The sequence below is a fragment of the Lolium perenne genome, chromosome 6, assembly GCF_019359855.2.
Source record: "Lolium perenne isolate Kyuss_39 chromosome 6, Kyuss_2.0, whole genome shotgun sequence".
In the NCBI taxonomy this organism is placed as follows: Eukaryota; Viridiplantae; Streptophyta; class Magnoliopsida; order Poales; family Poaceae; genus Lolium; species Lolium perenne.
Window position 1 is genome coordinate 220,873,353 of NC_067249.2, and position 26,617 is coordinate 220,899,969.

The 26,617-nt window shown below is 42.1% G+C and overlaps 1 protein-coding gene, 1 long non-coding RNA gene and 1 other non-coding gene across 3 annotated transcripts; 1 reads left to right on the forward strand and 2 right to left on the reverse strand.

Annotated features, from left to right (window-relative positions):
- Window positions 1-14,143: 14,143 nt before the first annotated feature.
- LOC127306156 (uncharacterized) lies at window positions 14,144-16,081 on the forward strand. Its single transcript, XR_007854490.2, has 4 exons — window positions 14,144-14,562; window positions 15,154-15,281; window positions 15,574-15,636; window positions 15,782-16,081. It is a non-coding gene; the product is annotated as an uncharacterized lncRNA (long non-coding RNA).
- A 562-nt stretch (window positions 16,082-16,643) lies between these two features.
- On the reverse strand, window positions 16,644-19,211 carry LOC127306157 (large ribosomal subunit protein uL22z-like). The gene is made up of 4 exons (XM_071822877.1): window positions 18,757-19,211; window positions 18,139-18,196; window positions 16,961-17,287; window positions 16,644-16,866 (listed from the first exon to the last, which is right to left on the reverse strand). Exons 2-3 carry the CDS (start codon window positions 18,142-18,144, stop codon window positions 17,012-17,014), a joined length of 282 nt encoding a protein of 93 aa, XP_071678978.1. The 5' UTR covers window positions 18,145-18,196; window positions 18,757-19,211; the 3' UTR covers window positions 16,644-16,866; window positions 16,961-17,011.
- LOC127311031 (small nucleolar RNA snoR74) lies at window positions 17,542-17,649 on the reverse strand. The gene has a single exon (XR_007857524.1). It is a non-coding gene; the product is annotated as a small nucleolar RNA snoR74 (small nucleolar RNA).
- Window positions 19,212-26,617: the final 7,406 nt, after the last annotated feature.

Sequence of the window (26,617 nt, forward strand, 5' to 3'; positions counted from 1 at the left end):
AGAAACAAATGACTAATAACAAAACTTTGTATAGTTTAGCCTTTATATCAATCTCAATGATATTGATTGAACCATCCTATGAGTGGTGAGGAAGAGCAAACCTAGCTAAACTAATGTGGTGATAAATAACATATAGAACCTTTGCCATATCTCAAACTAACTTGTGAATTATTGATGATCCCAAGTAAAACCCTAAAACCATATCTCAATTATTGTTTGTGTATCACTTGGGTGATCCCAATTAAAACCTAGGCCATAATTGAGAGTTAAACCATTTGCTAGTAGATGAATATAATTAGAACCTTAGAATTTCTCGCTAGCTAAATCCTATAATTAAAACCATATGTGGGATCCACCACTTATTCTTATAATTAATTAAGACCTCATAATAATCCTTAAAATACTTTGAGTAGAAATCATCAACCCTAATCATTCAAAGGAGAGTGGTATTCCAAATGAAAAAGGAACTTAAGAAGAACACCTATAATCATGCTTAATGGATATTTTGAATAAGCCAAAAGTATGCAATATAACCAAATGAAAAATACTTGTTTCAAATAGAAACATGGTGTAATAATCATTACTCTACAACTCAATTGAAATTAAAATAGCCAAAAAAACATCTGCAAGCAGAATTGAATTCAAATTTGAATTCAAAAATGAAATTGAAAACAGAAAATAAATAAAAAACAGAAAAAGAAAAGAGATGAGAGAGGACTTACCTGGCTTACATGGCCAGAGCAGCCCGAATGAGCCCAGCAGCACGGCCCAAACCACAACCCACAAGCCAGCCCAGCAAACCACCGTACCCCTTCGTAAAATATCATCGAGGGAGAGGGTCGTCCTCATCCTCTCTGGGTGCATGGACGACAGCACTGAGCCGTGCTCGGCTTCGTCTCGGTGTTGGCAGCCTCTCCTCGACCGACGGCGTGACGAGGCGCATTTCGGCATCGTATAAAAGCCCAACGACGAACAACAGCTTCCGGTTTCTTCCTCCTCTGCTCTATTTCTTTCCAGACGCAAACCCTAGCCGCCCGGCCATCTCCCATCGCCGCCGTTTGGAGCAACCCCGTGCCTCACCGTTGATGCCAACGTCACCGCCACCCTCAACATGCCCAGCATACAGAAGGAATCGAGCTAAGAAGCCCCAAAGCACCTCCGACGAGCTCGTCCTCTCCGACACCGGCACCGACAAATTCCGGCGAACGAGCCCTTCCCTCGCCTCGCCGACAAGCGCTTCGTGCTCAGGGTGAGTTACTGAACCTCCTGCGCATCCTAGCCATCTCGTTAGTGTCCTACATCACCGTCACAACCATCACCTGCGAGCGCCGCCGCTCGGTCTCGCCGTCGAGCTTGCTCCGGTGACCATTACGAGGCGGCGTGATGTCTACGCCCCCCCTCCTTTTCCTGTAGACAGTGTTGGGCCTCCAAGAGCAGAGGTTTGTAGAACAGCAGCAAGTTTTCCCTTAAGTGGATCACCCAAGGTTTATCGAACTCAGGGAGGAAGAGGTCAAAGATATCCCTCTCATGCAACCCTGCAACCACAAAGCAAGAAGTCTCTTGTGTCCCCAACACACCTAATAGGTGCACTAGTTCGGCGAAGAGATAGTGAAATACAGGTGGTATAAATAAGTAGTAGCAATGGCACCAGAAAAGTGCTTTGCCCAGGACAGTAAACAAGCAGTAGTAACGCAGCAGTAGTAACGCAGTGAAACAGTAAACAAGCAGCGATAGCAGTATTTAGGAACAAGGCGTAGGGATCATACTTTCACTAGTGGACACTCTCAACATTGATCACATAACAGAATAGATAAATACATATTCTACACTCTTGTTGGATGATGAACACCATTGCGTAGGATTGCACGAACCCTCAATGCCGGAGTTAACAAGCTCCACAATTCAATGTTCATATTTAAATAACCTTAGAGTGCATGAAAGATCAACACGACTAAACCAAGTACTAACATAGCATGCACACTGTCACCTTCACACCATGTAGGAGGAATAGATCACATCAATACCATCATAGCAATAGTTAACTTCATAATCTACAAGAGATCATAATCATAGCCTACGCCAAGTACTAACACGGATGCACACACTGTCACCATTACACCGTGCAGGAGGAATAAAACTACTTTAATAACATCACTAGAGTAGCACATAGATAAATTGTGATACAAAACACATTGCAATCATAAAGAGATATAAATAAGCACTTCACTATGCCATTCATAACAGTGAATAAGTATTCTGTGAAATATAGCCTAAGAGACCCACACGGTGCACACACTGTCACCTTTACACACGTGGGACAAGGAGTCTCCGGAGATCACATAAGTAAAATTCACTTGACTAGCATAACGACATCTAGATTACAAGCATCATCATATGAATCTCAATCATGTAAAGCAGCTCATGAGATTATTGTATTGAAGTACATAGGAGAGAGATGAACCACATAGCTACCGGTACAGCCCCGAGCCTCGATGGAGAACTACTCCCTCCTCATGGGAGACAGCAGCGGTGATGAAGATGGCGGTGGTGTCGATGGAGAAGCCTTCCGGGGGCACTTCCCCGTCCCGGCGGCGTGCCGAACGAGAGACTCCGTCCCCAGATCTTGGCTTCGCGATGGCGGCGGCTCTGGAAGGTTTCTCGTACCGTGGCTTTTCCGTCTCGAGGTTTTAGGTCCAGGGGCTTTATATAGGCGAAGAGGCGGCGTCAGAAGGTCGAAGGGGCGCCGACACTATAGGGCGGCGCGGCCAGGGCCTGGGCCGCGCCGGCCTATGGTCTGGGTGGCCTGTGGCCCCCCTCTGGTCCTTCCCGGGTGTTCTGGAAGCTTCGTGGAAAAATAGGATGCTGGGCGTTGATTTCATCCGATTCCGAGAATATTTCGTTACTAGGATTTCTGAAACCAAAAACAGCAGAAAACAGCAACTGGCACTTTGGCATCTTGTTAATAGGTTAGTTCCAGAAAATGCACGAATATGACATAAAATGTGCATATAACATGTAGATATCATCAATAATGTGGCATGGAACATAAGAAATTATCGATACGTCGGAGACGTATCAGCATCCCCAAGCTTAGTTTCTGCTCGTCCCGAGCAGGTAAACGATAAACAAAGATAATTTCTGGAGTGACATGCCATCATAAACTTGATCATATTGTAAACATATGTAATGAATGCAGCAATCCAAGACAATGGTAATGACATGAGTAAACAACTGAATCATAAAGCAAAGACTTTTCATGAATAGTACTTCGAGACAAGCATCAATAAGTCTTGCATAAAAGTTAACTCATAAAGCAATAATTCAAAGTAAAGGCATTGAAGCAACACAATGGAAGATTAAGTTTCAGCGGTTGCTTTCAACTTGTAACATGTATATCTCATGGATAATTGTCAATGCAAAGCAATATAACAAATGCAATATGCAAATATGTAGGAATCAATGCACAGTTCACACAAGTGTTTGCTTCTTGAGATGGAGAGAAATAGGTGAACTGACTCAACATAAAAGTAAAAGAATGGTCCTTCAAAGAGGAAAGCATCAATTGCTATATTTGTGCTAGAGCTTTGATTTTGAAAACAAGAAACAATTTTGTCAACGGTAGTAATAAAGCATATGTATCATGTAAATTATATCTTATAAGTTGCAAGCCTCATGCATAGTATACTAATAGTGCCCGCACCTTGTCCTAATTAGCTTGGACTACCGGATCATCGCAATACACATGTTTTAACCAAGTGTCACAATGGGGTACCTCCATGCCGCATGTACAAAGGTCTAAGGAGAAAGCTCGCATTTTGGATTTCTCGCTTTTGATTATTCTCAACTTAGACATCCATACCGGGACAACATGGACAACAGATAATGGACTCCTCTTTAATGCATAAGCATGTGGCAACAATTATTATTCTCATATGAGATTGAGGATATATGTCCAAAACTGAAACTTTCACCATGAATCATGGCTTTAGTTAGCGGCCCAATGTTCTTCTCTAACAATATGCATGCTCCAACCATAAGGTGGTAGATCGCTATTACTTCAGACAAGACGAACATGCATAGAAACTCACATGAAATTCAACAAAAGGTAGTTGATGGCGTCCCCAGTGAACATGGTTATCGCACAACGAGCAACTTAATAAGAGATAAAGTGCATAAGTACATATTCAATACCACAATAGTTTTTAAGCTATTTGTCCCATGAGCTATATATTGCAAAGGTGAATGATGGAATTTTAAAGGTAGCACTCAAGCAATTTACTTTGGAATGGCGGAGAAATACCATGTAGTAGGTAGGTATGGTGGACACAAATGGCATAGTGGTTAGCTCAAGGATTTTGGATGCATGAGAAGTATTCCCTCTCGATCAAGGTTTAGGCTAGCAAGGTTATTTGAAACAAACACAAGGATGAACCGGTGTAGCAAAACTTACATAAAAGACATATTGAAAACATTATAAGACTCTACACCGTCTTCCTTGTTGTTCAAACTCAATACTAGAAATTATCTAGACTCTAGAGAGACCAAATATGCAAACCAAATTTTAGCATGCTCTATGTATTTCTTCATTAATGGGTGCAAAGCGTATGATGCAAGAGCTTAAACATGAGCACAACAATTGCCAAGTATCACATTATCCAAGACATTATAGCAATTACTACATGTAGCATTTTCCGATTCCAACCATATAAAAATTTAACGAAGCAATTTCAACCTTCGCCATGAAAATTAAAAGCTAAGAACACATGTGTTCATACGAACCAGCGGAGCGTGTCTCTCTCCCACACAAGCATTTATTCAAACAAAAACAAAAACAAGAAACATACAGACGCTCCAAGTAAAGCACATAAGATGTGACCGAATAAAAATATAGTTTCAGGGGAGGAACCTGATAATTTGTCGATGAAGAAGGGGATGCCTTGGGCATCCCCAAGCTTAGATGCTTGAATCTTCTTGAAATATGCAGGGATGAACCGCGGGGGCATCCCCAAGCTTAGAGCTTTCACTCTCCTTGATCATAGTATATCATCCTCCTCTCTTGACCCTTGAAAACTTCCTCCACACCAAACTCGAAACAAACTCATTAGAGGGTTAGTGCATTAATAAAAAATTCACATGTTCAGAGGTGACACAATCATTCTTAACACTTCTGGACATTGCCCAAAGCTACTGGAGTTTAATGGAACAAAGAAATCCATCCCACATAGCAAAAGAAGCAATGCGAAATAAAAGGCAGAATCTGTCAAAACAGAACAGTCCGTAAAGACGAATTTTATTGAGGCACCAGACTTGCTCAAATGAAAATGCTCAAATTGAATGAAAGTTGCGTACATATCTGAGGATCACTCACGTAAATTGGCATAATTTTCTGAGTTACCTACAGAGAATGTTGCCCAGATTTGTGACAGCAAAGAAATCTGTTTCTGCGCAGTAATCCAAATCTAGTATGAACTTTACTATCAACGACTTTACTTGGCACAACAAAACACAAAACTAAGATAAGGAGAGGTTGCTATAGTAGTACACAACTTCCAAGACACAAATATAAAACAAAGTACTGTAGCAAAATAACACATGGGTTATCTCCCAAGAAGTTCTTTCTTTATAGCCATTAAGAAGGGCTCAGCAGTTTTAATGATGCACTCGCAAGAAATATTATTTGAAGCAAAAGAGAGCATCAAGAGGCAAATTCAAAACACATTTAAGTCTAACATGCTTCCTATGCAAAGGAATCTTGTAAATAAACAAGTTCATGAAGAGCAAAGTAACAAGCATAGGAAGATAAAACAAGTATAGCTTCAAAAATTTCAGCACATAGAGAGGTATTTTAGTAACATGAAAATTTCTACAATCATATTTTCCTCTCTCATAATAACTTTCAGTAGCAACATGAGCAAACTCAACAATATAACTATCAAATGAAACATTCTTATCATGAGTCTCATGCATAAAATTATTACTCTCCTCATAAGCATAATCAATTTTATTAGTTGTAGTGGGTGCAAATTCAACAAAGTAGCTATCATTATTATTCTCATCATCAAATATAGGAGGCATATTGTAATCATAATCAAATTTATCCTCCATAACAGGCGGTACTAAAAGACCAATATCATTATAATCATTATAAATAGGAGGCAAAGTATCATCAAAGTAAATTTTCTGCTCAATGCTTGGGGGACTAAAAAGATCATGCTCATCAGAACCAGCTTCCCCAAGCTTAGAACTTTCTATATCATTAGCAACAATGGTATTCAAAGTGTTCATACTAATATGTTCCATGGGTTTTTTAATTTTCGCATCAAACCATCCATGTCTTAAATCAGGAAATAGAATAAGAAGCTCACTGTTGTCCATTATGCCAAACTAGTGTAAACAAGAAACAAAAAGATGCAATTACAGGATCTAAAGGAAATAGCTTCGAGCACACACACAACGGCAACAGAAAAGTACTTTACCTGGGACCGGAGTATGAGTGCCTTTTACCTTTCCTCCCCGGCAACGGCGCCAGAAAATAGCTTGATGTCTACGCCCCCCTCCTTTTCCTGTAGACAGTGTTGGGCCTCCAAGAGCAGAGGTTTGTAGAACAGCAGCAAGTTTTCCCTTAAGTGGATCACCCAAGGTTTATCGAACTCAGGGAGGAAGAGGTCAAAGATATCCCTCTCATGCAACCCTGCAACCACAAAGCAAGAAGTCTCTTGTGTCCCCAACACACCTAATAGGTGCACTAGTTCGGCGAAGAGATAGTGAAATACAGGTGGTATAAATAAGTAGTAGCAATGGCACCAGAAAAGTGCTTTGCCCAGACGATAAACAAGCAGTAGTAACGCAGCAGTAGTAACGCAGTGAAACAGTAAACAAGCAGCGATAGCAGTATTTAGGAACAAGGCCTAGGGATCATACTTTCACTAGTGGACACTCTCAACATTGATCACATAACAGAATAGATAAATGCATACTCTACACTCTTGTTGGATGATGAACACCATTGCGTAGGATTACACGAACCCTCAATGCCGGAGTTAACAAGCTCCACAATTCAATGTTCATATTTAAATAACCTTAGAGTGCATGAAAGATCAACACGACTAAACCAAGTACTAACATAGCATGCACACTGTCACCTTCACACCATGTAGGAGGAATAGATCACATCAATACCATCATAGCAATAGTTAACTTCATAATCTACAAGAGATCATAATCATAGCCTACGCCAAGTACTAACACGGATGCACACACTGTCACCATTACACCGTGCAGGAGGAATAAAACTACTTTAATAACATCACTAGAGTAGCACATAGATAAATTGTGATACAAAACACATTGCAATCATAAAGAGATATAAATAAGCACTTCACTATGCCATTCATAACAGTGAATAAGTATTCTGTGAAATATAGCCTAAGAGACCCACACGGTGCACACACTGTCACCTTTACACACGTGGGACAAGGAGTCTCCGGAGATCACATAAGTAAAATTCACTTGACTAGCATAACGATATCTAGATTACAAGCATCATCATATGAATCTCAATCATGTAAAGCAGCTCATGAGATTATTGTATTGAAGTACATAGGAGAGAGATGAACCACATAGCTACCGGTACAGCCCCGGGCCTCGATGGAGAACTACTCCCTCCTCATGGGAGACAGCAGCGGTGATGAAGATGGCGGTGGTGTCGATGGAGAAGCCTTCCGGGGGCACTTCCCCGTCCCGGCGGCGTGCCGGAACAGAGACTCCGTCCCCGCATCTTGGCTTCGCGATGGCGGCGGCTCTGGAAGGTTTCTCGTACCGTGGCTTTTCCGTCTCGAGGTTTTAGGTCCAGGGGCTTTATATAGGCGAAGAGGCGGCGTCAGAAGGTCGAAGGGGCACCGACACTATAGGGCGGCGCGGCCAGGGCCTGGGCCACGCCGGCCTATGGTCTGGGTGGCCTGTGGCCCCCCTCTGGTCCTTCCCGGGTGTTCTGGAAGCTTCGTGGAAAAATAGGATGCTGGGCGTTGATTTCGTCCGATTCCGAGAATATTTCGTTACTAGGATTTCTGAAACCAAAAAGCAATGAAAAGAACTAGCACTTCGGCATCTTGTTAATAGGTTAGTTCCAGAAAATGCACGAATATGACATAAAATGTGCATATAACATGTAGATATCATCAATAATGTGGCATGGAACATAAGAAATTATCGATACGTCGGAGACGTATCACGGCGGTGCCACCAGTAAGTTCCCTGCAACACGCTGGTTCGAATAGTACCGGTCGCTCGTCCGTGCGTGGCCGGAATCGTCGCCGCCAGCGACGTCTGCCCGCCGGCCACCGTGTCCTTTGCCACGTCTCCAATTTTGACCCAGTCAACCGCCAACGTGGCAGTTGACGTGGCCAAGGCCCACCTATCAGTGACTAAGAGTAGAATAGCCCGGGTAGGTTTAGTGATTCTCTTATTTTAATTTGAATTCAATAAAACCTGAAACTTTGAAAAATTATAGCAAATTCATTTTAACTCAGAACAATATAAATAAGATATCAAAATTCTTAGAAAAGTAAACTCCATCCAATAAAAATATAATATGAATTTTTTATTTTTAATAAAAATTTAATTGCTTTAAACCTAATAATTAAGTCTTTTCTTTTATCCTAAATGCAATTAAAATTCGATAAATAAGAAAGGTTTCTAAAATAAATAAAAACCAGAGAGTGAATAAAGGAAAACATTAGAAACTAATTTTTCCTTTATTAATAACTTGTTAAATCCTTATTAGGAGGATTTAAACCCTGATTAATAAGTACCTTAATTATTAAATTCCCTAAAAATAATAAAGTGCCAAATCCAATATTATTTTATTTCAAAGTTATTAATAACTTCAAACTTTATAATGAAGTTATTAATCCAAGACCTATATGGTAATTAGAAAACCCTAAGTTCCATATTGAATTTAGAACACAAAACCACTATTTTATGTGTGAACCCTAAATGGCTCTAACCTAAACCCTAGGTTAGAACATGTAATCAAGAGACCTTGTTCTCATACCTAGATCCATAATTAGCCACTAAGTGCATATCTAGGTCCATATAAAATATATGAGCCTATCACTAAGACTTTAGCATTCCATGTGTTCATCTCATCAAAACAAGATGATCAAATAGGAACACCTAAGTCTAAACCCTAGTTCCTATCATCAAAAGTATCAACCTTACTCGTACCTATATAGAATCACATCAATGTGATGAACTCCAATAGCAACCATGCTAATATTGACATCATATCCCATACACACTAAAACCTATTAGTGTGAGATAATTATTAAACATCCTATTTAGGAAACCACCATTCCTTAGTGAATCCAATAGCAAACCCTAGTCAACCTCAACTCTAATTAAAATACTTCTTATTACTTAAGAAGTATGTTCTTCAAAAGTTATTCTTTTGAAGTAAATAAAGAATCATCATCAACCCTGATTATAAGGACCTATGAACCCTAGCTAGCTATCACCAACAAGATGAATCAACCTTGATAGCAACCTTGTATAGATAATTTCTTATGATGCTTAGGCTTAGCTCAACCTTACAAGTTATAGCCTTTGATGAATCCAACTATGTTGCGATCCATCTACTACTTACTCCAGAAACCAATTAGAACCATAGAAAACCATAGAACCCCACAAACCTAATTATCATACTTGTTCTTTATTAAAGAACATGTTCTTCAAAAGTTATTCTTTTGAATTATATAATAAGTAATCATCAACCATGCATTATAGGACTTAAAATTGACAGCTACTCTTTACTTATTATACAACTACTATTCCTGGGTGAGTATAATTGTTACTATGCATTCTACCACCTGCTTATGATTCTAAAACAACACAAACCTGAATAAGAACCTTGTTTGTGAATCACTCGAAAAGTGCAACACACCCTAAACAAATCATTTCAACTCACTAATCCTAAATCATCGGGGTTAGGTCACGCTTAGAGCGATTGCATCTCATACTTATGCATTATTGCATCCTTGCCAATCTTTTAAACATCGTCCTTACCGGACGATGATGCTATTTCAGAATTTGGAATTATTGCGTATCGAAGAATTTGTCTGCATAATCTTGCAGTCAAGAAAGGCAAGTTCATCACTTGCTCATGTCATTTGAGTATCTTTATCAAATTACTTGCAAAGTACTATGATTATCACTATTGCATAAAACCAAAACCACTATTTTCATAACTATGAATATGACTATGTGGTGGGCAATGGAACCATGCACTGTGTTGATATGGTGGAGGTTCCATTGCAAGGGTTTATATCCATCTAGGATTAAACAACAAATGTCGTCCAGTGATTCTTGTGCCGTAATACCCGTGTTAACCATAAGATCCGGAGTGGGACGGAATAGTCAAAAGTGTTACCACCTCTCGTTCATCAACGGATGCGCTTTACCGTAGTACACTTGTAATCCAAGGGGGAAAGCGGTGAGGCTGGGGAGTCCTAAGTCCCCACGGCATTGTCCGTAGTACACTTGTCGCCCGAAGGAGCAAGCGGTGAGGCTGGGGAGTCCTAATTCCCCACGGTATTGCGGTCTATGATGGGTTGCAGCTGCCGGCGTAGGAATGTATGGTAGAGCCCTGCATTGACGTCGTGGTCGGGGTTCACCCTGAAATCTACGGGAATAATGGGACCGGCGTGGAACCAGGGTCGGGGTTTGCAACAAAGGGTGGGTGTTCGAGGTAGCGGAGGAACATGATTGGCTAGACCTTATACCGGGCCTCACACCAAAGGAAGTGTGGATGGGTAACGTGCTCGGTTGGCACCAAGGTTAAGATCTCTTATGGGTAAAGCAACACACCTCTGCAGAGTGTAATGAATCGTGACCTGTCACTCCCTGTTCCGGGATATGGAACTGCGAACGCTGCCGGAAAGGAACTCCATGAAGTTCTAGTAAACCGGTGAAGGCTGACGGACATAGTTCTTCTGAATAAAAGCAACCTTTTGAAGAAATGGTTATGAAAACCTGCATTGGTATTAGACTTTCTGGTCCAATGCCGTAGCTAGTGCATTAAACACCTCTTTCCTATAATGAACTTGTTGAGTACGCTCGTACTCATCCCACTCTTAAATCCCATGCTTAGATATGGAGGCATCGAAGGAGGATCTACAGTGCAACTCGAACATCGAGGAGTCAACAGCTACTTCAAGGGACAGGAACCTGTCAGAAGAGACAAACACCACATCCAACAAGGATAAAACCTAGCTTAGTTATAGAAAGGAACTTGTTTCCTAAACGTAGCTCCTATTTAGCTAGAATCTATTCATAGCCTCTAGAGTTAGTTAAATACTCTACAAGTAGAGTTCGTGATAGAATTAGACTATGAGTCGTTCTTCTGGAGTTTATTTGCAGATTTACCTCATTGTAAAGTAGGAGGCTGTGATGATCTTATGTAACAGAGTCAATGTTGTAATTCTATAGACATGCCCTGGACCCGCATATGTTTCTGTTGTACCACTCTGAGTGATATAATACTAGTGGAACGATGTTTCATTGGTGTTATATCAGACTTGCATACTACACCATGCAGTGGTATGCTGGGTCACCACAGCCAAGCTCTCCCTCGCCGCCCGGGCTAGGTTCCCGCGGACGGAGGAGGAGGAGCGCGCGGTGGGTCGCCGACGATGACGCGCTCCGCGTCGCTGCCGAGGCGGCGAAGAAGAAGGAAGGGGACGCGGAGATGGTGGAGGCGGCCGCGGACGGCTGGCACGAGACCGCGGACGGCTGGTACGAAGCCGCGGCCGCCGCGGAGGAGGAGCCCGTGAACGAGGAGGACCTCGCGCTGGCCAACGTCAACGCCGCCATCGAGGAACGTCTCGCCGACCTCACGCGCGTGACGAAGGAGCACGAGGCGACCTGCCGGGCCGGTCGCCACCGACTAGGCGACCTCCTCGGGCAGAAGAACGAGCTGCTCGTTATGCGAGCTGCCCGCCACCTCATCCAGATGCCCTCGCCCGAGCGGCGCGCCCGGGAGGCTGCTGCGTCGGCGGAGCGCGGCCGACAAGAGCGCATGTGGCGGCGGAACGGGAACCACGAGGCCCAGGCCGCCGGCCGCGTCCGCCTGGAGGCGCGCACCGCTGTGGAACGTGCCGCCCTGCAGGAACTGGAGCTATGCGGGAAGCGGGTGGTGCCGCGTCAGGAGGCGGAGCGCGAGCGCGCCCGAGGCGCGCGAGCGGAAAGGAGGAGGATGAAATCCTCCGCCGACGCGCGAGAGCGGAAAGGAGGATGATGAAGTCCTCCGCCGCGCCGCCCAGCTCATAAGCTGGAGTGGAATCCTCACGCGTACAGGCCGCCCGCATCGAGTGAAATCCACGGCCCCGACGGCGAGCCGGCGAGGGAGTCGTCGGCGAGGCCGCCGGCCCGTATTAGGATAGAAGTAGTAGGCTAAAAAAATGTAATAGTTTTTTTCCAATGAAAAAAGTTTCTATTTCTATGACACGCGGGCCATGGGCGGACAAGGGGCGGACTCGACCGACCAGCATTCGGCGTCCGCAGCCGCGCAAACTCGCCCCAGATTTGGACCGGGTTTGGATCGTCCCAGACGCCGCGGCCATCCGTTTTAGGGATGGGTCCGCGCACTGGGCCGCGTTTTTGTCCGGCTCGACCCATCCGGACACGCGGGCGCGGTTTGGGTCGCCCGGTTGGAGATGCCCTTAGCTCCTTTATTATTAGGTATATAGATAGTAATGCTAAAAAGAGGAGATATAGTAATGACACTCATTAATCATGGTGTATCAAATGCTGGCTGCTCCTTTTGGGATATCAGGGAAAGAGTTCCCTACAAAGATAAAATCATGTAGTGCATTAGATTGCGTGATTTTCAGTTGTAAGTTCTTTATTCAACTTTGGAGGTTTTGACTGCGATAATTTAAGCAATTTCGTAAGTTCTGATTATGTGCTACCTTACGTCGGTGCATTTGCAAACTGCAAAGAGGTTTCTATCACACAAGTCAACTGGTTTACTGTTTATTATCTCTTTTTTTGATCGTGTCCATGTCCACTTTTGTAATGCACATATGTTGCTATATACTCCCTTTCAAATATAAGATGTTTCTGATATTTTAAAGCAAACTAGATACACACTATAACAAATGAATCTACACAATAAAAGTAGACTATATAAATACTAAAATAGATGAATCTATAAAAAAAACTAAAACATCTTATATTACTGAACCGAGATGGTACGTAGTATTTATTTACTAAGCCACCTGAGCAGTTCTGCATGTTTGCCGCTTCTAGTCAACTAGTTGTGAACTTTCGTACCATGTTACGATTTTTATTGAAACATTTTTTACTTTGCATGCCATGATACTAGTAACCAGATTTGTAATCCAGATCGGTGATTTGCCACTATTTAACGGTTTCTGAAATTTAAGTGAATTTTAGATGATTGGTATTTGCACCGCGCATTGTTTTATTAGCCTGCCAATTTACATAACGTGTTTTTATCAAGAATGGCCGCTCTATATGTAGCCCATTTTTTGAATCTATGAAAATTCCATTTCAAACATGTTAAAAAAAACTCGAAAAAATACTATGTTATAGGCAATATTGTAATCTACAAGTGCGTAAATTTTCAGAATGAAATATGTTGTATTTTCGGCTCAGCAAAAATAAAAAAAACCTTGAATTCATCATTGGTGATCCGTAGTGAACACTAAAATAAAATCTAGATTTCATCATGTTGTGAAATTTTATCATTTCACTGAGTGCAAAATATAATGTATTTCAATCTGAAAATTTACACAGTGATTGATTAAAACATTCTCAAGGTCTACATACTTTTTCATTATTTTCTAAAACTTTGAAATCAAAAGTTTTAATACAAGTTTTACAGTGATTGGCATTTTTAATAACCGTCCATATGCTCAGATCTAACGGTAACAAATAGACGGAACCAAACTGACGGAACCAAAAATGTGGGACCGGAACCAACATATGTAGGACCGGAACCTCTAATATATTTTTATGAACGTTACAAAAAACAAGCGACCTTTTGAGCGGCCGGAGTATCCGATGAAGCTGCACGAATCTTAAAGTCACCAAAGTCGTATGAACCTTTTGTATATCTTAAACCCCACGAATCTTGAAGTTCCCTACTACTCTCTCCCGTCCTCTCCCTACTGACCGTGTCTCTTCTCCGGCGATCCCCACGTCGTTGTGGGGGCGGCACCACGGAGCCCGCTGCGAGAGACGGGGCTGCAGCGGATTGGACGTGGATGGAGAGGGGAGGAGCGTCTGGGGAGGCGGGGTTGTGACGGAGGGGATGTGGCCGGCGAGGGGAAGAACGGCGGCAGCGACAGTGTCCTGGTGTGGTTCGTTTGGTCCGGAGCTGGCCATCCGCGTTAGGTGAGGAATTAGGCGGGGCGGCACAAAGGATCTAGCCCCGACACTAGGCGGGAAAGTAAGGAGGAGGGGAGGCACAACGGATCCAGCCGCCGGAGCTAGGAGAGGAAGGAGCAGGTGGCGGCGGCGCAGCTTCAGATCTTCTGTAAGGTCACCCTCTTCCTCTAGCTCGGAACAAGACATAACCAAAATTAGTAGAATAAGACATGCACGGATGTAGAATCGTTGGCAGCGTTGCATAATTCAGTCTTTGATGTATTGGTTGTGCTATCTTGTTTTGTCTTTGAATTGAATCTTGTACTATCTCCGTGTAGTAAAAGAAGCAGACGAGAATCGTTGGTTCAGTTATGCTGCAACCTCTAAATGGTGACTTGAAGACCTGAATGTGTTTGCTATGAGTAACTCATGTGTTGGACATACTTTACTGCATCTAGTTGTTGTAAAATATCTACTACCTCTTGATATTGACCTCAGTGATTAACTGCGCTTAACATCATGGTTTGCCATGTGCTTAGTTGTAATTACTGCATATGTTGCTTTTGCTATCTAGTTGTAAACAACTTTTAGGGTTGGTGGTTTTATCTGAGGTTAATGTCTTCTTTTCTTGTCGCTTAGTCTTTTTATCTCCTGAAATGCATGCTTCCAAAGAAACTTGAAAGCTTCATAGGCGCCCAAGCTTCAGTTTTGTATTGTAGCTTCATTTCCTTTTTTATGTAGCTGTAAATATTTCTTGTTTTGTAGATTTTAGATCTTGTCCCTATCCTGGCACATGAGTGATTTCCAGAGAAGTTGCCTATTACACTACATGGCGCCCAAGCTTCATTTTGTTCTGTATGGGTCTGCAAGACAAGGACATAAGCGCTACAAAGGTTAGCTCAAGTTGATTCTGGGCAAACACATTTTTTCTGAATTTTTCTTGAAACTGGTTGGCAATTCTTCTGTTTTCTCTGTTGACGGGAAGAGCTTGACATAGAAAGGGAACAAGTTTGATCTAACTGCCTCAAGACAGTTGAACATGTTAGCTGTTCTTGATTTGTCTCATAGTGGTAATTATGTGATATCAGTCACAGACACACTCGCATTTCATATTCTCTGACATCTTCTGAATCTATATTATTCATTATTTATGCACAGCTCTGATTTTATTTTTTTACTTCATAGGAAACCGCTCTGGCTAGTCAGTTTGATCTTGAAATTTTAGTCCAGTATTATGGAACTGACAAGGTATTGGGACAAGTGTTGATGATATCGAAACATCATATTTCTGTGCAACAAATAAGTAATAATTATGCCATGTTATTGATGCTTCTCTAAAGAACACACTGAAGAGCATATTTTTGCTGCGACTTTGGTTTTGGTGCTAATGCAGTACTATGAGTCACTTCTGCTAGAAGTCAAAGAGGAGAATGAGAGAGAAGTTCTGGTGCTACTGCAGAAGCTGTGGGCAATAAACTCCAAAAGTTACAGACAAAGCTTGATAGTTGACTAAGCTGCCAGCATTAGTAGTTAAATATGCATAGTTATATAGATCGAAGTGAGTCATGTCCTATAAATCCACTATTAGAGGTAGGGCAGAGACTGAATTTGCCTGCTGAGGGAAGATGATCACAAATTTTGAAATTTGTTCCACTGATGCATGGTGCCAATATTAGTACCTCGTGATCTTCTGATGCATGTGTAATTGAAATCAAAATGTTTGTTATTTATTTGCAAACTAATTGGCCAATACAATATTTTCTCATGTAAGTTGTATTCATGCTCGTGTCGTCTCGATTAGAATGAAGATGATCAATATTTTTTATCGCCAATACAAAAGAGAAACATTAAAAACCATTCCACCAACTTACAACAGAGATGACATAGTATCTTTTGGCGATCCGGAACCAAAAAGAAACTGCTGTAACTTTTGTGCCATCATCTTCAAAGATTCATGAAGATCATCAAAGATTCATGAAGATCATCTGTGACTTCAGCAAATAGCTATGTGTGGACATGGTTATGATAGTAATTCCGAATCGTACCACATCAAGCCTGGGTGTGTACCACCGGAAGGATTGGTCATCCTCTTAAATCAAGATGATGTAGATGAAATGGTGATTTGTACATTGTGGCAGTTACGATGAGACGAGTGACGAGATAAGTTTTATTGCCAATCTTGAACGTCTTGTATCATGTTTTTTTTAAATGGGAGCAGACCTCTAAACTGAAAGATAGATACTGAGACACCAATATGAAAAATATCCCAAAACACAACCAGATTCGATCTGGTACACAGGAGGGTCATCAATGGTTCACAAAGTATTATCTAGCAGTATTTAGACGATGACATATGATAACAGGCAAAAATTTCCACTCTGCCAAAACCAGATACTACAAGCTGCTCTAACGAATAAGCGGACAATTAAGCCAAGATTTCTTCCTCTAGGCCTTCCTGGGTGCAATCTCGGACTCAACCTGCTCAAACAAACAAGTATCGGACACATCAGGGGATTGCAACAGTGTTGACAAACAAGCATATCGCAAGGTATGGTGTTAAGAAAGAACATACCACTTTATTTAGTGGCTCTTCTCGGATAAGATGAGTTCAATGTGGCACGGGTTAGACATGTAGGCTGCAATTGGGGGGCACAGTAAGATCACAGACCTCAGCATTGCTCTCAGCATTCTTGAGAAGATCCAGAACAAACTGAGCAGACTTGGCTGGCCAGCGTCCATGACCATTTGGCTGGCAGTTCTTAGCTTGTGCAGTACATCCAACACCACGGCAGTACCTATGGAAGGGAATGGCTTGCTTGTGAGCAAGGACATCCTCCAGGTACCTCTTAGCCTTGTTCAGTGCCATCTTCTCGAGGGTGAACGCTGTCTCCCTGGTGTTCTGCAATTATGAACAATCAATAAAATAATTAGACTCATAGCAACACAACAAGGATCAATTAGCATAATGACAATAACACATCCACCAATACATCAAGTAAGAAACACGAAACTTCATACATTCAAATGACAAAGACTACTCAACTGACTACAAAGCTATATTAGATTTTGCCAGAACTACTCAGTTTTGTTTGTACAGAAGGAAACAAAAAGAACATCTCACAGAACACAAACCATCAATGGTGAATTGGTGCAAAATGTGCCATTATTTACTGAACCAATAGACATAAAACACAAAGTACTGTGTCCAACGGTTCACCAAATAACAATGAGACCGGTATTCCTAAAGTTTACGGCTCCAATCACAAGAAGCTCCAGCAGAAACAACAGAAGGTTCATGATTATCAATTAATGGACTTGTGGAAATCTGGTTATTACAGATCATGCAGGTGTTTCAGGTAGAAAGCAAGCCATCCATGTTGAAAGATATCCTAGCAGTCAGCACCAATCTCATGTATCTCAATCTTCTGTCTCTTTCACCCAAACTTCTCCTGGAGACATACATAGTCTACACGCAGACCAAAGATATCCAATGTTGTGAGCCTGGACTCTCTGAAATTTTTACATTGAACAAATTGGTAATTATGTTGAAGCAAACACAAAACAAATTTAGAAGTGATGAACTAGCAAAAGTTCTTGAAATTTCAATTTACGCAAGATGCTTCTACCAGTCATCTACACAGAGACAACATGTTCTCTTTTTCTTTTGTCTTGAAATCACAGACAAATTAGTAGCATTCAGGAAAAAAAGGTGATAGAAACTGAAGCAAAGGGATTAGACAAGAATAATACCTCCATGATCAAACTTCAAATGCACCCATCATAGAGCTTCTTCTCGCAGCTTGTTGTCCTACACAAAAGAAACAATAATTCAGCAAATGTTTGAGCATCACCGTCAGCAAATATTTCCTGCTTGTACTGTTGCCATCATGGAACACTTTCTGTTTTGATACTGCTATGGTAACCTCTCAGATTCTATTTTGTTTAATCATCTCTATTAAAATGTACAATCTCAAAGCTGACCATAGTACGCTGATGCTAGACTGCTAGAGTTGAGCTCGCTGAATCTGCACCTCGCCACTGCCAACTCTCTAGCCTAAAGATAGCTACAGGACCTAAAGCTACCTAATCAATTTAGCTTAGAGATTCCAAATAAAGAAGACTATGATAGAGAAAATACTGATAGAGCAAATTACTCATGTGTTCCAACAGGCAGTGGGCTGCCAGATTTAGAAATACCGCGTCTACGTTGTGTGTTTTTTCTTCAGTATTCAGTTACAAACCACACTACTAGGTAGTAGTTTCAGCAAAATAAACGAACTGACAATGTGCTACAAAATAGTACCAGTGACTAAGTTCCCCAAAATGCTTTGTGAGCAGGAGGGGGGCCATTGATGAATCGGAGCTTACCGACGATCGAAGGAGGCTACGTGAACGAGGAGCCAGAAACGCGTCCGCGTCATGTAGGGGGTAGGTGCTGAATTCTCCCGGCGATCCCAGCGACACTCCGGCCGATCCGTTCGTCTGTGACTCTCCCGGTGATCCCTGTGACGGAGGGGAGGGGGTGGGGGGAGGGGGCGGCGGTGGCTGGCGGAGACAACGGAGGGAGGGGAGGCGGCGGCGTCTGGCGGCTGCGACGGAGGAGCACGAGCGGCCGCGGCGGCTAGCGGCTGCGACGGAGGGAGGGGCGGTGGCGGCTGCGATGGAGGATAGGTGTCGGCCGCGGATTCTGGCGGCTGAGATGGAGGAGAGGGGGCGGCCGCGGTGCCAGGCGGCTGCGACGGAGGGAGGGACGGCGGCGGCTGGCGGCTGCAATGGAGGACATGAGGCCATCACTCTAGGAAGAAGGCCAGGACGTGTTTGCGATTTGATGAGACTCATTTTTCGTTTTTCTGATTATGATCGTTTTGATGATTTGATCTTCAAAACGTTCGTTTAGAATTATTGAAGTATTATAAAAGTTACACATCGATTTAATCAACGACTACGAAAAAATACATTAGACGGAACCTAGATTTGATTAGACGGAACCAAAGTTCCGTGCCAATCACCGTAAAAGAGCTCAAGTTTTAAAGTTTGAAAAAATAAATATAAAACCAGTCTACATTTGAGGATTTCGATTTTTATCACGTTTCTTTGCTTATAATACTGTATTCCTTTTGAAGCTCCGACGAGACATCCGGCATATTGACCTGACCACGCATCACCTTGTTGCATGAACTGCACTGCCCGCCGAATGTATGGTCTGAGAGTGGCGATACGTAGGCCGAGCTACATGTAGACCGTTTTTAAATTAACAAAAATTTCAATTTAGACATGTCAAAAATATTCGAAAAAAATAGAATGATATAGATAATGTTGGAATATATCCGTGTAATTTTTTAGATTAAAATACATTATATTTTGGTCTCAGCAAAAAAACCTAATCTTGATTTTCTCATTGGTGAATAGTAATGAATGGTCACTATGATCTAGATTCTTTAATTTTGTGAGATTTTATCATTTTTATAAGGGAAAAACACAATGTATTTCAATCTACAAAAAATCCAGATTGATAGATTCCAACATTCTCTACGTCTATGTATTTTTTTCCAAAATTTTCTGAAATTATAAAATAAATAAAAACTAAAGTTTTTGAAAAAAAAAAACCTGGCCAGAGAAGAGGTTTTCGCATTGTATGCTGATTGAATATGCCTGATTGTTTCACGACCCCTGAGTGTAGCGGAACGAGCACTCTGTGAAACAACGCATGAGGCTATTAATAGTGGGGAGTAACATAGACTAATAACATGCATATTATGTTACTCATCTATGTTACAACTTCATAGTGAGGAGTAACATATGTTTGATATCATGTAAACTCATATTTATTACTACCTCCATCTCAAGGCTTAAAGCCTATATTTTTTCAGAAAGTCAAACGAGTAATGTTTGACCAAGCTTTTAGAAAAAATTATGAACAAATATGATATTTTGTAGGTACCATATAAAAATATATTTTATTATCTATCGAATGATATTGATTTTGTAATTTTCATGTTAATGATTTTTGATAAAAACTTAGTCAAACTTAACATAATTTGACTTTCTATAAAAAAATAGGCCTTAAGGCTTGGGATGGAGGTAGTATGTAGTAGAGGTCAAAATCTTGAGAAGTGTGATGTTATGGTAACATAGTTAGTTACCATCTCCCTCTTTTTATTTATTTATTGTCATATCATGTTACCAAAATATATTGAGGTGTGTGATGTTACTACCCGCGTTACTCCTACTATGAGTAGTCTGAAGCCGGCACGTCAAAAAGCACGCTTGTCCGTCTATTGTCCTGTCATCATGCATTCGTTTTCCTGTTACCTTCCAATTCCAGCACAACTTGGCCAATCAAGACAAGGCCCACAGATCATGTGTTTTCTTTGAGATATTAGAACATGAACAATAGTGTAGACTAACATGTAATATATACCTAACGTATAGCTATCATATGCAATAGTTGACTCTAAAAATGTACTATTTTATTAAAGTATGACCTATCTTTCACTTTCATAAAGCGTCATAAAGCGTCTAGGAGCACGTGTCAGAGCTAGCTCTTGCATTTTTCTATTTTCAGAGCTCACTTACCTTCTCTCTTATTATCACTCCATCAACTGTTACTATGCAAAGATACAACATTTTATTTCTTGTAGCTATTACTGGACCTTATGTCCTTGCTCTTATGAGCCGTCGGGTCTGGAGTGCAGCCAAGCGGAACGTGTCGAATAGGCGCGAGGCCTCCATTATGTTGGATAGTTAGGCACAATTTCCATTATTAATTTCATAATATTAAGCATGACGACAACAACTACTAACATGTGAAACTCGAACATACTAGATGCATTAATCAACATGAATAGTAGCAACGCAAATGGTAAAATATCCATCGCTAAACGGATCGAGATATGTCGCACGTACCGATCTGGTGGAGGTGGCGGTGGAGGCGTAGCAGACGCCGATGCAGCAGTAACGTTGTTGATGACTACATTGTTGACGACGGGTCAAAGTAGATGGCGTTGAAGACGACGATAGGCAGCACCACCTAACTTGGACGGAAGACGACCCGTGATGAAGAGCTTGAGCAGTCGCGCAGAGCGCTTCCCAAAAACCTAATTCGCCCTCTCCCGTATAGGATCGCAAATGCGAGCAGTTCCGGAGACCTGCTCTCCCGTTCCCCGGTCCACACCGGCGGTCGGGATGGAGTAGGTTACAATGGCGGCGCAAGCAGTGAGAGGTAGCAAAACCGTAACACGTGTATCAGATATTTATGCGGTAGCCGGGCAAGAATAGGCTCAGGAAACCCTAGGCAACGTGGGCCAGGCCCACATCGCACGCACGTTTCGAGTCGGTTACAGATAGCCCACGGCGACGCATCCGTCTAGGACTCTGCTCGTTTTCCTAAACTGCAAAAAGAAAGAGAAGTCTCGGTTCAAGGCTTAATCCACTCACCACGAGCGCGTCGAGTCGAGTCGAGACGAGCGAGTGAGGAGGAGGAGGAGGAGTGCGCATGTACCAATCCTCTTCTCACTCACTTACTAGTGGTGGAACAACCCACCTTATAAGGTGGTCTAACTTCCTCCCAACTTTCCATTTGAGACTAAACTTTCCACCTCTTGTCACTCCCTAGTGGGTTGCCACCAACTTGGGCTTAAACTCACATGGGCTGCCAATTTGTGGGCTTTGATATTTATATGGAGATCTGAAATCTAACATGGGCCACTATATGTGGGTCCAATATTTTAACAATCCCCCACCAGATCTCAAATACCCATTTAGAGATTTACCAAAACCCAGTGCTTGTTTATGTACAAGTGTTTCAGCATAGACTGTTAATTTGAACTTCTGCCTAGAACTTTAAGCTACACAGGTTCACACTTAAACAATAGACTAAGCCTTGAATTGCAAGTTTGCGTGAACGGGTTTCACTCAAAGTCATAACTAGTACATGGTTGCCAGTAACCTACCCCGCGGGTGAAGCATATGCGTCATACTTCGTGGTCTCTTCATGAGTTTACTAGAGCTCACCCAAATCTCATAGATTGTGACGTTTAAAAATCAGATTCATATAGGTGTGTGTTCTTTCAAGAATGCTCTGTAGGACAGCATCTTTGCTAAAATAGCTGACATGGGCATACCCTTCGGGTACCCATTATTAGTATACCTGGCTCGGCCCAATATGGAGAAGACCAAGTATGGAGAAGGCCCAACAAGGCAACCCGAAGAAGTAGTCGACTAGGACTCTTGTAAAACCCTAGGCTGGTTGCATATATAAAGCTAGCCAGGGCACCCGAAATAAGGGGGCCAACACATAGACAGCACATCTCCGCCTATGGCGGCACCCTGTAAACATACTTATGATCATATACTGGATTGCTAGCAGCACGTAGGGATCCTCCACCGAGGGGACCCGAAGCTGGGTACGTCGTGTGCCTAATCTCGCTCCCGGAATCTCCATCGTCGCTCTCTTCCGAAACCCTAGTCTACAATACGTAAGCATTGCCGAGGTGATCCCTCGTCAATTGGCGCCAACCGTGGGGATCACGGCGTATGGATTTTGTTATCCGGGCGGGATCATTGAATATGTCATCAACAAGTTCATTGGCAGCGTCATCGCCAGGAACCGATTAAAATTGCATCTGGCCGGCTAGTGGCGGGCACAAGCTTCGTCATGAATTTCTTCATCAGCACGCGTCGTTTAGCGGACAGATCGGACACCAAGCTTCGATTAGTCTCAATCTCCAGAACTATACGACAGCAGACGGATTCATGGTTTAAAGATGTCAGAAGGTATCAGCTCAGGCCTCAGGCGTGTTTCAATCGGCAAGTTGGCAGAATCTACTAGTCTCGAAAAAAGAAAAGAAGAGACGGGCGTGAATACTTTTGGCTGACCATGGACCAACTGCCGAAGAAGTACAAACAAAGATCAAAATCGTACACACGAAAAAAGAGATCATCAAATCAGCTGTTAGCTAAAACGCTACCTGGTACGTCCATATTCTTCCGAAGAAGACAAAGCAGCATCATATTTTTACACAAGGCCGAAGTATATTTCATCGGTGGGTAGCGTGGGTAATGCGAGTCATAGCCGCCAAATATTTCGACTACGAACAACCTGGATCGTCATTAGACACCGCCATCCGATAAAAAAAACCAGGTGCTATATTTCCAGTTACGCAAAATTTATTTCGCCAAATATTTTTAAGGCTCGTATACTTTTATTTGCGCGTATTGTTTTGCGTCGTAATATAATCGCAGATCGGAACAAGTTTTGACTACTTCGCCCCGCATAGTCGCCTATCGTGGACTTAACACATTAAGGTGTTCACCCGTCGCGGATCCGCCAGATCGAGTGCATCCTCTTCATCGACTCTGTCGGCTACATCTACTACTTCCGGCTAGGCGCCGCGTAACTACCGACTGCGTCCGAGGCATCCACATTGGCTTCACCGCACCCGATAAAAAGCTAAGTTTTCCTCTTCCTCCAAGATTCAATTATTTATTTATTTTTGCCACACCCGAATACTCGGGGCTGCAACATTGCATCATTACAACAAATTCACCCGATATCTGGGTCTGCGCCATTACTTCGTTACCACAAATACACTCGGTTACTTGTGGATTCATCTTTTTCGGCTTACTGGATTCTTTTTCATCGGATTCATCTTATAAGATTCATCTATATGAATATTACTGGCTTACTCTTATACAACATTACCCGAGGCGTTTCGGGTCACTGGATTTATCATCGAGGATTATTACTGGATTGATTTTCTTCGGCGGATTCATCTTCTATATTATTGTATTCTTCGGTTCAATGGATTAATCTTCTATGGTTATTACTGGATTCTTCGGGTCAATGGATTCATCCTCTATGATATTGACGAATTCATCTTCTATGGTTATTACTGGATTCTTCGGGTCAATGGATTCATCCTCTATGATATCGATGAATTCATCTTCTATGGTTATTACTGGATTCTTCGGGTCAATGGATTCATCCTCTATGATATCGGCGAATTCATCTTCTATGGTTATTACTGGATTCTTCGGGTCAATGGATTCATCCTCTATGATATCGGCGGATTCATCTTCAATATATGCTTCATATTTACTGGCGCAATCTTCAATATGGATTCATCTCAAATACTTCATTCATCTTCATGGACTCATATTATATCATTGACAATGGCTTCATCTTAAATGGCTTCACCTTATATGACGACATTAAGGTTTGTTGCCAACGTAAACACATTAAGGTTTGTTGCCAACCTGCCTTACAACAATTGAGAGTTGTGCATCTTCACATAGAGAGGATTACATAATACTCTCATCAATTAAACCACTAGGTTGTTCTTTCCAGGTCCTAATTCACGGGATCTCCGATCACAAAGGTTGGGTTACTACTATGGTGTAACATCAACGGGTCCCAAACTCATCTCCCTTGATGCACTTTCTATCATATTACGTGATGGTCCATTTGTAAAGGGATCTGCCAGGTTTTTGTCTGTTTGAATATACGTAACAGTTATTACTCCAGAGTTTCGTAATTTCCTGATAGACTTCAAACATCTTTTTACGTGTCTTGATGACTTCATGTTATCCTTAGAATTGTTCACTTTGACAATTACAGTTTGATTGTCACAATTCAAAAGAATTGCCGGAATAGGTTTTTCAACCACATGCAAGTCCATCAAGAGCTCACGCAACCATTCTGATTCAACAGTGGATATGTCTAAAGCAGTAAGTTATGCTTCCATAGTTAACCTCGTCAATATGGTTTGTTTGCAAGATCTCCATGATACTGCATCACCTCCAAAGGTAAATACGTACCCACTAGTAGCGTAGAGATCAGCTACATCAGAGATCCAATTCGAATCACTATATTCTTCAAGCACAACTGGGTGCCCTAAATAGTGAATCTCATAACTCATTGTACCACATAGGTAGCGCATGACCTTATCAACTGCATGTTAATGATCAGTACCCGGGTTTGACATGAACCTACTCAACTTGGTGCTGACGTGGGAGTTGGATTGCAATGTCGCCGGAAAGTAGCTTCCTTGTGACGGTAAAGCACACGTCCGTTGGGAACCCCAAGAGGAAGGTATGATGAGTACAACAGCAAGTTTTCCCTTAGTAAGAAACCAAGGTTTATCGAAGCAGTAGGAGTCAAGGAACACGTGAAGGTTGTTGGTGGCGGAGTGTAGTGCGGCGCAACACCAGGGATTCCGGCGCCAACGTGGAACCTGCACAACACAATCAAAATACTTTGCCCCAACTTAACGGTGAGGTTGTCAATCTCACCGGCTTGCTGTAAACAAAGGATTAAATGTATGGTGTGGAAAATGATGTTTGTATGCGAAGAACAGTAAAGAACAATGTTTGCAGTAGATAGTATTCATATGTAAAAGAATGGACCGGGGTCCACAGTTCACTAGTGGTGTCTCTCCAATAAGAAATAGCATGTTGGGTGAACAAATTACAGTTGGGCAATTGACAAATAAAGAGGGCATAACAATGCACATACATATCATGATGAGTAGAGTGAGATTCAATCGGGCATTACGACAAAGTACATAGACCGCTATCCAGCATGCATCTATGCATAAAAAGTCCACCTTCGGGTTAGCATCCGCACCCGTTCCAGTATTAAGTTGCAAACAACAGACAATTGCATTAAGTATGGTGCGTAATGTAATCAACACAAATATCCTTAGACAAAGCATTGATGTTTTATCCCTAGTGGCAACATCACATTCACAACCTTAGAACTTTCTGTCATTGTCCCAGATTTAATGGAGGCATGAACCCACTATTGAGCATAAATACTCCCTCTTGGAGTCACAAGTATCAACTTGGCCAGAGCCTCTACTAGCAACGGAGAGCATGCAAGATCATAAACAACACATATATGATAGATTGATAATCAACTTTTGTATTCCATATTCATCGGATCCCAACAAACACAACATGTAGTATTACAAATAGATGATCTTGATCATGATAGGCAGCTCACAAGATCTAACATGATAGCACAATGAGGAGAAGACAACCATCTAGCTACTGTTATGGACCCATAGTCCAGGGGTGAACTACTCACACATCAGTCCGGAGGTGATCATGGTGATGAAGAGTCCTGATACGTCTCCGACGTATCGATAATTTCTTATGTTCCATGCCACATTATTGATGTTATCTACATGTTTTATGCACACTTTATGTCATATTCGTGCATTTTCTG